This window comes from Calidris pugnax, unplaced genomic scaffold (assembly GCF_001431845.1).
Source record: "Calidris pugnax isolate Ruff unplaced genomic scaffold, ASM143184v1 scaffold407, whole genome shotgun sequence".
Lineage (NCBI taxonomy): Eukaryota > Metazoa > Chordata > Aves > Charadriiformes > Scolopacidae > Calidris > Calidris pugnax.
This window is the reverse complement of record NW_015091179.1, coordinates 1,504,181-1,517,143: the sequence shown is the minus strand read 5'-3', so window position 1 is coordinate 1,517,143 and position 12,963 is coordinate 1,504,181. Positions and strand designations below refer to the sequence as shown.

Genomic DNA, 12,963 nt, shown 5'->3' with positions numbered 1-12,963 from the left:
CATCATAAAACCCCTACAGGACAGGGAAAAAAAAACCAAAAAAACCACATTAAACTAACATTGTTTCTTTAATTCGTAGGTGGACCTGGACCTACACCCAGAAATATCCTGCCATTTCAGCAATGAAAACTAAAAGCGTATTCTAGAATAAACATTTAAATATTCAGTTAAATCTCAGAGTACAAATCTATAAATAATGGAAATGAGAAAGGGCATACTTCATTCTCACGGAAAGAAAGGAAAAATACCTGAGAACATGCTGTGGATGATGAGTTCCATCAATGTTAATCAAGAGGGACCCGTAGGTGGACCTGGACCTACACCCAGAAATATCCTGCCATTTCAGCAATGAAAACTAAAAGCGTATTCTAGAATAAACATTTAAATATTCAGTTAAATCTCAGAGTACAAATCTATAAATAATGGAAATGAGAAAGGGCATACTTCATTCTCACGGAAAGAAAGGAAAAATACCTGAGAACATGCTGTGGATGATGAGTTCCATCAATGTTAATCAAGAGGGACCCCAAGCTCCCCTCCATTTGATAGAACTGACAACATAAGCCAAAGGAGACTAGGTATTTGATTTTGGCAGAGCTTGCAATGAAATCCAGTATCTAAATTCTTTGGTGAGTTTTTTGAATGGCTGCTATTGGAATGGGAGAACTAAAAAAGATCAACTCTGTATTGCCTGTCATCTAGAGCCTTTATGCTCTGTCAGCCTTTTTTTCCCTTGACATGACATTAGCTACATGATCTGTGAGATGTGGGAGATACAATTGCAGTAGTTTTGCTGCACACAGAAGTGTCCTTCAGAACCGTGACTTGTGTCACCCTATGACAAGTTTTGAACCCTCTTCCATACTCCACACTATCTCCCTTTTACTCTCCTTCCACTTTCTGCTTATATAAGGGAAGGGGAAAATTAAATGCAGTTGATACTCTGATTACAGCAGACTCTTGAGTATCTCAGTACCAGATTACTACTTCAAAACAGGAATGTCTGTATGGTTATATGAATTAATGCGTATCTCACCTAATTTAAGTGGTGATTACGGTACCTGAAGCTGTAAAGCTGCATCAGAGTCAGGATAAATCCGACGGGCCAATCCTTTATTCTCCAGTGCCATCTTCTCCAAGAAGCTGTAGTCAACGCCATAGCCAAAACCAAGATTGTATAAGGGATATTTTCCTTCTATGGCTTTTTTTACATGTGCCTGAATGTCCTCAGTATTTGATACGCCTGCATCAAACCAGAAAAGATTTGAGTTTTCTTCATATATATATAAAATTACCACAAAATGAAATGTGGCTGGTCATGTTCAGATCTCTTAGGAGGCATTATCAAAAACTTGTTTTAATAGTATGGTGCTGTCATAGTAACACTTAAATAATGAAAACATCTGGAAGTCAAAGATGGAGGCCAATTTTAACTGAGCGGTTTTTTAGTAGCTAATTCACTCTTATTATTCCATCCAACGCAAACTCACCTACGTTTGGTTGGCCATCTGTTAACGTGATAATTATAGAAGCGCTTCTCTTGGGCACAAGGTTTCCTTCGTGAGCAGCATTCAGCATATCAATTCCCCTCATTATACCACCGTGTAAATTCGTCACTGCAAGGCAGGCATAGAAATTAGGTTCCAGCACAGACAGTCAAAGTAAAGGGCCATTTTTTCCTCTGCAATCTGATGAGATCTCATAAAATATGAAAATGAAAGATTTGGGTTTGCAAGCAGGGGGATGCTTAGACAGAAAAGTACTTGGACTTCAAAAACATAAGGAAAAGTAGATGTCACGTTCTCAGTAAATCTAAACTTTAGGAGTGTCTCATCAGTAATAAAATAAATTTTAAAAAAAGCTGTAGCATTGTGCTCACAGACTGAATTGATAAATTAACTTAAGCAATGACCTATTGGCAAGTCCAGTAAAGTACTTACTGCCTTCAGTGTCAATGCCCTGAACAAACTTCCTTGCTTCATCCAAATTCTCAGGAGTGGCCTTGATTAATGTTTCTCTCCAGGTATGTACTTCACTACCAAACAGTATGAAATTGAAGAAGTCATCTTCTTTGATGTCATCTAAGATTTTTAGAAGTGCTTCTCTTGTCTCTAAGACAAAGAGATTTAAATGTATGGTTCAACATTCACCAAAATAGGTGCTTACAAATTTCACGAGTCATCTCTCAGCATTTGGGTATTTTTAACTTTTACACAGTGTGTACTTCAGAGTAACTCCAGTGAAGTCAGCCAGTTGCAATCACATCTGGTAAATCCTTGCAGCCAAGAGGAAAGTCAGGTCTCCATCATGGACCGTTGCTGACACTGCGGGAAGCTGGGACCGCAAGGTGAGAGCGATGGGAAACGGGTGGCTCTAGGTTGGTGGAGAAGCTCATATGCAAGCAAGCACAGATATTTTGATGCAGCACCAAAACCTGAAAATTCTGAGCATTAGCTCAGAATGAGGAGTCCTCACTATAAGAAGAGCTGCTGCTTCCCAGGGGATACAGAATGAACAATATAGAGAATGCACAAAGTGCTGCATGAACATTTTAATTTTGGAACTGTCCAGTGCACATGACAGAGCTCTCAGGAAATGTTGATATTAAGAGTTTTGAACTAGTAACGTTTACATGTTGAAGAGGGTACAGCAGAGGGCTACAAAGATGATGAGGGGCCTGGAACATCTCTCTTCTGAGGAAAGGCTGAGGGACTTGGGTCTTTTTAGTCTGGAGAAGAGAAGGCTGAGGGGGGATCTGATCAACGCCTATAAATACTTAAAGGATGGGTGTCAAGAGGACGGGGCCAGTCTTTTTTCAGTGGTGCCCAATAATAGAACAAGAGGAAATGGGCACAAACTTGTACATAAGAAGTTCCATCTAAAGACGAGGAGGAACTTTTTCACTTTGAGGGTGGCAGAGCCCTGGAACAGGCTGTCCAGAGAGGTGGTGGAGTCTCTGTCTCTGGAGACATTCAAAACCCACCTGGACACATTGCTTTGCAATCTCCTTTAGGAGGCCCTGCTTTGGCAGGGGGTTGGACTAGATGATCTCCAGAGGTCCCTTCCAACCATGTATCATTCTGTGATAAGCAAGTAAATATAACCTAAATGTATAGAATTTTGTTCTACAGTAAAACTTCAAACCAGTACTTATGGTACCGAGCATTAGAGAGGTCACAGGATAAAACCACTTGGTATAGCTTAAGCAGCACATATGCACTATAAGCCACCACGTCCCTTCCATCACAACAGAGGCTTTTCTGTTTGGACTTTATAGTAATGTCATAACTCACCTGCACTATTTCTCTTCCAGCCATTGAGCCACTAATATCTATTACAAAAATAACATTCTTGGGCAACTTTGGAAGATTTGTTGGTGCAAAGAAGTGTACAAAGTAGCCATTGACAATCTGAAAAATAAAATTTAAACAAACAAACCAAAAAACCCACAAAAATTTTGTATATTATAAAGATAGAATGGATAAAGACGAAATTACTTCCATTTAGTGTCTAGCTTGTAAGTGGATTAATAGGCTTTAATGGCCCTGACCAGTCTCACCTCTCTCCATCAGCCCAGGAGCTTCATTTAAGCACAAGTCCTGCCTGAGCTACACTGGAAGAACGACTGTCTCCAGCTGTATCACAGCCAGACCTGCTCCTGTCCATGGACTCCACCTGTTTGGATCCCACCCTGCAGACTGACTTCCCACCTTGATCTTGGGCTGCCTCATGACTGCAAACTTGCCTGATGACCTGAACTCTCAGCTGAATGTGACAACCATCTCTGGGTCTTCCTTGCTCAGGTACTGTGGGGAACGGGCTGGTGGCTGGCGGAGCCCCTGTGCTGTCACACTCAGGGGCCTGTCCTTTAGGGACCCGCTGGCCCTTGCTGCTCCCAGACCTTTCCTATGCAAGCTTAAGCTGTTCAACAGTTCAAAGTTTCCAGCTGTCAGATTTACCTGCAAGTTATCTGGAGTTGTTCTCTTCACATCATACTTTACAATAAAATCCCCATCCAAGAGAGACTGTGAGCAATTTGCACAGGTTCGCTGCTGATCAAGAGTTGGCTTAAAAGAGATGTGCCCCTGAAAAGAAAAGCCTTCATTAGATCTCAACCTTATTAGCTGAAAATTTTCCACAGAACACAAAGTTTGCATTTTTGTAAAACTATATTAGTTATATTAATAGACATGAGAATAATCTCTATTATCAGATTAGGTATTAGCTTCTATCTATATGTATTCATGTACTTACTGATAGGTAACTGGTACGTGAAGGCTGCTAACTAGAACTTGCTTCATATATTCATTTCCCCATCTTCCTTGGTTCAGCTCTCCGCTCTGAATGACACCTTTGCCTGTCGGGCAGCCTGTGTCTTAGGAGTTCTGCCACCTCCATACATGAGAAAACTACTTGTTGCTGACTCAGTTCTGTAAGAAATAGTCCTATTGGTAGCCAGGTTTGCAGCTGCTGCTGTGGGACAAGGCCTACTGGTTTGGGTACCATACCATGCTAACAGCTACGTGGCTTCTCAGCTGTATGGAGATGGCCTTCAACTTGCTTGCTTGGGATTTAGAGCTCATTTGCACAGACAAACCTTTACTGCATTTTCTTCTCTCATTTCCATTGCTAGCCACTACAGCACTTTTGCACTGACACTATTATTTCAGAATGATAACTGTAATAAATAAATTATGAATGCAGTAGTCATAGTACCTTTTTGTCTGAAAAAGTTTTCTTTATGATATTTTGTAGATCATTGGTGATGAATGTTCCTTCCGCTTCCAGGTCAGCGATACCCTGGGGCTCAAAGATATTTACTTCAATCTGAAATATTAATTGAAAATTCATTGTCATTGATAACCCCACAATATGTCAACTTATATCAATATATACAATTTATATCAATTATATATTGATGTATATCAATCACTTATATCAATATATATTGATATATATATATTGATCAACTTATAATTATATATGAAGTTTAAAACAAAGCTAGAAACAAATGGACCTTAATAGGAATATAACTTGTTTGAAAGCCAGACACTGGAATTTTGTAAAATGTCGGTAAAATTTTGTAAAATTTTCAAGTACTCAAGTCCTTGAGTGCCCAACTTCAACCTATATTTCAGTATGCCTTCTGTCATAGTGCATTTAAAATAATGCTGCATAAACTCTTATAGATGCTGAGTTTTGTAAGGATTTTTACACACATTTTCTGGGCATATAAAGGAGAAAACTTTTTCCATAGAGCTAGGTTTTAGGCAGAAAAGAGTGATTAAAGACAAGTTTTGGCACACAAAAAGCTATGGTATTCTAGAATGCAAGATACATATCACTGTAATTTAAGATGAGGTAGTTTCATGTTGGTGTGAGAAAGGTATAGTTTATGCTATAAAGGCATTTATAAAAGCAACTAGTATTTTATTTTACCCCAAGACATCGTAATGGCTTTTTCAGGTTTTCATACATCCTTTCTTTTGGAGGCTTAGTCACTGAGCCAATTTGTCAGGTTTACAAATAAAAACCCGCACTAAAGCATACTGGTGTGGACTCCCCATGTGAGCCATTAGAAATATTACCATGGGCTCTAGCTCACCTGTGATGCAATGGCAATGACCATGGCACTCTGCTGTCAACAGATTTACAGAATTTCACCATTTCTTACATTATAGACTAATTTGATACAGTTTACCTCAAAATCTTTGACAAGCTGCTTCGGTTTTACTTTGATGAACATCTCATATTTTCCAAACTGTCTCTTCAGCAGTTCCTCATATGTGAGTTCAAAAGTGACTTTACTGGCTGCTGCAATGTTGACTGAAACAGTGAATTTTTCTGTTTTTCTTCCTGAAGCTCTGCATTTAAGTGGGTAAGAAAAATAATACCTTTATCCTCTTTCTCAGTACTTACTGTTTGGGGTTGGTGGAGTATGATTTTCAAAACGGAGTAAAACAAGGATGGGAATTTTGGTCTATTGCTAAAATCATATTCAAACTGTAGACTTTATTCAAGTTTCCCACTGAGCTTAATCCCAGGAACCAGTCATACAAAGTCAGTGAAAGTTGCAGAAACAGTCTTTCTATAATTGTAGATACTGCCTGCGTAATCAGAAGTTCTATTTTCTTTTTATAATTTACACTACAATAACTCTAACTTAATGATTGTTTTATGGTCCTGTAAAGAAAAAAACACTTCAGAAATATGCCAGAACAAAGTCTTGGCAACCTCATGACTTGCTATGAGATGATGGTGTGGAAGCCACACAAGGCATCGTTCTTACTTGACAAGACCAGCAGTCTGTCCCTTTGAAACAGCCTTCTCATATTGCTTTTTTGCCACTTCTTTTTCCTTTATAGTTCCAGGATAAGTGACACCATCAATTGTCCTGCAGATGAAAAAGTCCTAGTTTAGCTGAGTGATTTGCACCGATACATGAAAAGTTACTGTAGGCAATTCTCTGTGTATTGATTGGTTTGCTAAAAAGCACTGTAAGGAATCTGATATTGCCAAGATTTGAGCATTTGCACTGAAGTTAGTCTTCTCGGTGAACTTAGCAGGAACGAAGAGCTTTGTGCCTACTATCTTAAGAGAACCTAAACCAATTTTTACTTTGAAAATGAATTAGATCAAAACTGGGGTGACAGTAACACTACTTCAAACTGCCATATTCCTACACTGCAGCAGCTTGACCATCTTATCTCATATAATGGCAAGGTGACTCTCTGGTTGAGACTCATCTGCCCAAATGTAGCTGTCTACAGTGAATATTTCATCCTGAGGCTCCTCACACCATTGAACAGGCATTTCTCAGAGGGGTTCCATCTCCTCCTGTCGAAAAAGTTCTAGTGTGCATTATGAGTAGTCGTGCCCTAAAAGCTACTGTTTCTTTTCATTGAAAATAAAACAGGCATAATGTGATAAGCAGAGATGGATGTGTTTAAACTGAATTAAACCTCATAATGGTGTGAGAATTGTGTATTATTGCAACTAACGGTAAAAATGTAAAGGAATAATTTTATTGCCTGCCTTTCATTCAAATATGATTTTTAAAGGAAAAGATAAATTAAGCTATAATGCCATCAGGGAAATTAAGTAATGGAACTTCTTCTGGTTTGATAATACCAGAGTAAATACGAAGTATTTCTGAAAAGGTGAATGGATCTCCAGAGATGATCCCCCATTCCTTAAGGTCCATGTTGATGAATAGAAATAATTGAAAATCAGTCATCTTTTCTGTAGATGTACCAATGTTTGCCTTTCTCCATGTATCTTGCATGTTAAGTTAATTGTACCAGAAAATTACCCAGGAGGCACTTAGAAATCTGTCAAAATGGCAAAGTAAAAATGAACATTTGGGTTCAGTTTCTCCCAGTTGCATTTCCGTGGGTTTTTAGTCTTCTCTAACAGTATTGTAAAGATTACACACATGCTGAAGTTGGTAATGAAGGCTGTCTTAGGGAGTTCAACATCAAAGAAGACTTCTTTGGGCACATTTCCACGATTGACAGCTCGACTGGTGATGACATTGTGGGCAAATCGGGAAGTTACTTTACTATCAATTTTCATGCTATAGATTTCTATCCCATTGACAACCTGTAGATCGAAAAATAAAAAAAATAAAAAAAAAGAAAAAAAGAGCTAGCTGTTACACTGATGTCTGTGTTAATTGGCCATAATCACATTTTTAAAAAGAAACCAAGGCAGGGTATTTTATCACTCCAAAGCAAAACAGGAAAAATCTAATCATAAGAACTGGAGCACAGCTGTGTTTCCGTGGATATATATCACACTGCCATCCCACTGCTGTTCCACGCCTTATAACTGTAGCCTCTTTAACAAAATACTACTTCCACAGCAAAGACACTGCCATTATAAGAATCAGGTTTTTTCTCTACTGAGATTGTGACTTTTGTTTATGATTATCTAAGAGCACAACAACTTACTGCTGCCTCACTGTATTAGTGGCTGTGATTATCAGCTGAGTGAATGACTCCTAGAGTAGTTTGTTTAAAAATAGACCTAAACAATTCCAGATGGCTCAAATTCCATTATAAATTATTCTCAACTTCCTCGCAACTGGGGCTCATTTTTCTTTAAACAAGGAAATGGGTAAGGCAATGCCTATTTTGTTTGAATGCTCAGCTATAAGGATGCTGGAAACTATGTGAGAGCATAGGTAACAACAGATGTCACTCCTTAGACAACTCCACAACAAGGTCTGCTTCTTGCAGCAAAACCAGCACAGGAAAGAATCTTAGTGTTTTTATGGTTAGCTTGATCTCTGGACGGTTGATTAAGGTCCTCAAACAATCAAAGCATTTAAGCATTGCTGAAGTGGAGTCCAGGAGCCAAGTGGAATTGGCATCAGAGATGAGGTCTCTTGCCTTCCTTAGAAATAACTATGCCATAAAATAAAAGTAAAAATAAAACTAGCACAGGGTGGATGATTGTTAGAGATACAGAACTGACTTCAAACAACTTTGGTATTTATTCAAATACAAGGTTAAAAATAATTTGTTCATTCTCTTTCCTTGTCCAGGAGTTTCCATCAGAGCTTGGAAAGGAACTGCCTAGTTAGTCCTGCTGCCTAAAGCCAGCAACCCTGGCCTACTCCCCTCGTCACACACGCTCAGAAATATCCATTTACTCAGATTGGACTCACAGAAACATGTTGTGAACACAGCAAGAATATTCTTGTCACTATAAATCTTAGTAGCCCGACCAAAACCAAGTTTTACTCACCAAGTCGTTATCGACATTTCGCTTCTGTAAAGAAAAAAACACAAGGAAAAAAAAATCATGACTGAGGTAGGAAAGCTGCATTTAGTGCATTTAGAAATAAATCACTTAGTATCTATGTAGCTGTCTTCTCCTTCCAAGTCAAAAAATGCTGGTTGAGAGAAGGAAGGCTTGAAAAAGGTCCTCATTAGTAAACTGAAGTAAATTTGAGGGAAGAGCAAGTAAGGCATCTGAGGAAGGTATGCTTATATTCTGCTTATAGCATTCCCAGTTTTGGTGAATCTTTTGGTTTTCATCTGATGTTAATGCATCTCAAATACTGTGGGTTTGAAAAAGAAGTTAAACTTTGAATGTTGCTGATTTTGTATTTTGTTCCTGTTTCAGCCCAACAGCCTCTCATTCTAACATGGATGGGTAAGATGGTAACTCAGCAGGCCTACAGGGAGGAGAGGCCGTCACTATGGAAGGCTGCTTGGAGGGAAAAAAAAAAAAAGCTGTTACGGGTTTTTTTGGCATATTTGCTCCCAGAGTAGGTGCAAATATCAGAAGCTCTACAAAAATATCATGTGCTCTCTTCTGAAAGAGAGAACAGGCCTCAAACATACTGAACAATATTAAAATAACAGCTTGTGTAACTCAATTCCCGTAAGCTCGGCTGCAAATCCCTTATCTCTTTTGGCTCTGAGAGCCTCACGGGTCACAATTTGTGCAAGCGTGTTTACCTGCTCCACCAAATACAGGGGTAAAGACACAATTAACTATCAAAACAGATATACATCTCAGGTACATTTATGGCTTTTGTTACCTTTCACATTTAGGAGCTTTACAGGTTGGAAACTGAGATGCAGAGGGTTATTTTTATCTATTTTGGAGGTTTTTTCAAGACACTGTATTAAATCTATGGTAATGCAAGGCTTTTAGGGGGGAGGCTTCTCAACTAATATAAGTACACACAAAAAGTGTGTGTACATTTCTCTAGGTTCATCTTTCAAACCGTTACTGCCACACACATGATTTCGGTGTGTACGTGTCTCCTGCCTCACAAACCTATGTGGGCTTTTTTAATGTCTGTGTAGAGTACACACCAATTCAAATCCTTCCTTTGCAAAACTGAAATTATCTTTCCTGTATCTATACTCTCGTTACAGCTAATCATTTTCCCTTTACAAAACATTAACTGAAGTATAGACCCTGGGAAACAAAAAGTGGGAAGTCACAGAAATGTCATTTTGTTTGGTACAAACTTTTCCTTAAAGTGGAATTACCAAGCAGTTTAAGAATACAAAAAAAAACCTACAAAAATGAGTTCTTCAGTTAGAAATTGTGAAATTCTGACCACTGCTTCCTAAATTAAAAGATACTTTACCTGCATTTAACTTTCACAGAATTGCTGTCGTGCCCATTTTTTATCAGAATTATGGGTTCTACAGTAGTTATGAAAGACTTCTTTTCTGATTCTGTAAGTAATTTGGGGAGTACTCTGCCGTTTTCATTGAAAAAGAAAATACAAAAAAATCTCCAGGTGAAAAGTATTAGTTGCTTTGTACTTCGTCTGATCTTCAATACTCAAGCCCAGCTGGACATTGTCCTCGGCTTTCTGCTGCAGCTGACCCTGATTTGCCCGGGGCAGTGGATTAGATGACTCTGATTCTGTGGGTTTTGTTTTGTTTTGTTTTTATTCTTGATGATTCACTTGGAGGTAGCCAGAGACCTCACTAACATCAAGGTCATTTTAAGTTATGTGGGGAGAAAGTGATAGCGTCCCATTAAAAAATATGGTATGTACTTCCAGACCAAATTGAGTTTTAATATCCTCTACCTTTGTAATTACAGTTACTTGATAAAATGTTTCTGTAGTGTTTCTACATATTTGCCACTTGTACCAATTACTGGTTTTTTTGTTGTTGCAAAAAAGTAACAAATGCTGCTTTTGTTTAATACTGTTTTCGCTGTGGCCACAGCAAAGCATATAGGTGCAAAAAAAATGTGTAGAAATTGGAGAGGAAAAGCACAGGAAAAAGGAAATTTGAACTCCCAAGAAAATAGGAAGGGAAAAGAGGGCTCCTGTTACAGTACTTGCTGAAAGAAGGCCTGATTTTACAGCTTGGGAAACTAAACCACAGCACGACTAAACAATTCAGCAAAGACTGTGCCGTCAACTTGAAGTGACCTCTGGGAATTCACAACACTGAATGAGGTATTTGCTTTTATCCCTAAGTACTACACAGGAAAAAATAAGGCGTGAAAATTATTTCCAGATCTACAGCAACATCATATCAAGTGATGGTAATTGAAAATCACAGAGAAGAGATGATAATGCAGTTTAGCTATGAAAACTAAACTTTCTCGTGAGCTATGTAGGAGTCTCACTGCTGCCAAAATGAGAGGGCTGTAAAAGGAAGGCTGTATCATCGCTACCCGTACTATGAATGCTTTGACTGTGTATTTCTAGGGATAGGTTTTAATCTAGAAAAAACTTCCCCACCCTTAGTAGCTGCACGCCTAGGAATGAGGTGTACAAGTGCACGTGGGGATCTCCGATTTGGATTTTTGTTCAATTTTCAGCAGAATGGAGCCTGCCATTTGTGTTTACCTGACCATGGCTTTAAAAGCAGCTTTGACAGCTTGAAGGTCACCAGCCAGACAGACTTCCAGCCATGCCTCATCACTCCTCACTGGCACACTGCTTGCTCAAATGAGATAAGACAGGGATGGGGTCTGATACCCTCACACTACACAGCAATCTCCTCCATTTCAATCAAACTATATTTGCATAAAGCATATAACAAAACTGGGAGAATCAACCATCTTTTTTGTAGTGTTCTGCATGTACAGATGGAGCACTACACTGAGATTTGGCTATTTTCCATGTAGAATGGCTTTAGCATTGCAAGACATACAGAGAACAACAGATAGTATGGTAATCAGGAGGAAAAAGCTACATCATATCTGGGCTACATAATGGTTAAATAATCCGGGGCATCTCCAATTTGCAGCAATAAATCTCAAGCTGATTTTAAAAAGTGAGATATGTTATCCTGATTTTCAAAGAAAAAGTCCAAAGACCATAAATCAACAGAAATTGGCTGTAAATTGCTTTGTCCTATTCTACCCACTAACCTACAATGCTCCCCAAAGAGATTTGCCCTCTGTAATAGTATGTAACTACTGAGAGAGAGGGAAATAATTTATGGAGATGAGGAGTAGCGGCCAGTGACTTAACTGAAGAAAATAGGGCAGAACGTCAGGAAGAGGCAGGCAGAACATCTTATGCAGAGATGCAGCCAAAGCAAGAATGGCCCCTTTGAGGGACAGAGGTCTATTTCATGTTATGCTCACATGCAAAGCTTTTGAGAAAAATCCTACCGTGTCACTTGGATAGAGGCCATATTTATCTGGATGCCATGTTATATCTCTCTTTTCTGCTTCTTGGAGGCATCTTTTCACTGATACCTTGCACTGCTTTACAGGTGCTAAAGTCAGTTCCCTGGCAGCACTGATTGTTTCACACATTTAAATATATGACCACTAAAACATTTTACCAGTATGTGGTGATGACAGAGAAAACAGAGGAAAGTGATGCTTTTAAAAAGAGAAAGAGGAGAGTTTCTTCAGAGCTGATTCAAAATTGAGGCTAAGAGGCAAACTAGCCTGTGTCCCAGGTCTGATCTTGTGTTCACTAGTAACAGAGAACACAGAGGCTCCTGGTGGCAGCACTGTATGAACTCTCTGATAAATGTTGATAAATGGCAGGAAGTTAATCTATGAGGAATGGGAGCCCCATACATGCTCGATTACTTACCTTGATGTTTCTGATGTGTGTTACCAAAAAGTCTGATGATGCAAAAGCAGGAATCAAAAATAAAATACAAAGCAATAGATGGTTTTCCATTTTCGAAAAAAAGTAAGATTCCAATCTGAACAACTCATATAAATATATAATTCTTTGTTTACTGAGTGTTAATAAATAACCCAGTGTGAAAAGTTGGATTAAACATTAGGCATTTGGGAAAACTCAAATACTGAATTTTGAATTTGCATAATCTGCAGAATGCTGTTGCAGAATTTACAGAATATTTCAACGTCTCTTCCATGTAATATCTCCAAACAGAAATTTCGCAGCCATTTCTGCACAGGCAACTGAGATTGATCTCTGCTACAGACCCATCTCTTTTCCAAACGAAACTGTCATCTTTCTGATACTGTCTTAAAGGC

The 12,963-nt window shown here is 38.7% G+C and overlaps 1 protein-coding gene across 1 annotated transcript; it reads right to left on the bottom strand.

The window, feature by feature from the left end:
• Nucleotides 1–4: 4 nt before the first annotated feature.
• LOC106898272 (inter-alpha-trypsin inhibitor heavy chain H3-like) lies at nt 5–12,771 on the bottom strand (the record flags this gene model as incomplete). The annotated part of the gene is made up of 12 exons (XM_014959409.1): nt 12,551–12,771; nt 8,752–8,775; nt 7,436–7,602; nt 6,290–6,394; nt 5,702–5,864; nt 4,717–4,827; nt 3,960–4,085; nt 3,294–3,410; nt 1,941–2,109; nt 1,491–1,616; nt 1,062–1,243; nt 5–13 (listed from the first exon to the last, which is right to left on the bottom strand). Coding segments are annotated over exons 1-12 (1,389 nt in total), but the record flags the coding sequence as incomplete, so codon positions are not given.
• Nucleotides 12,772–12,963: the final 192 nt, after the last annotated feature.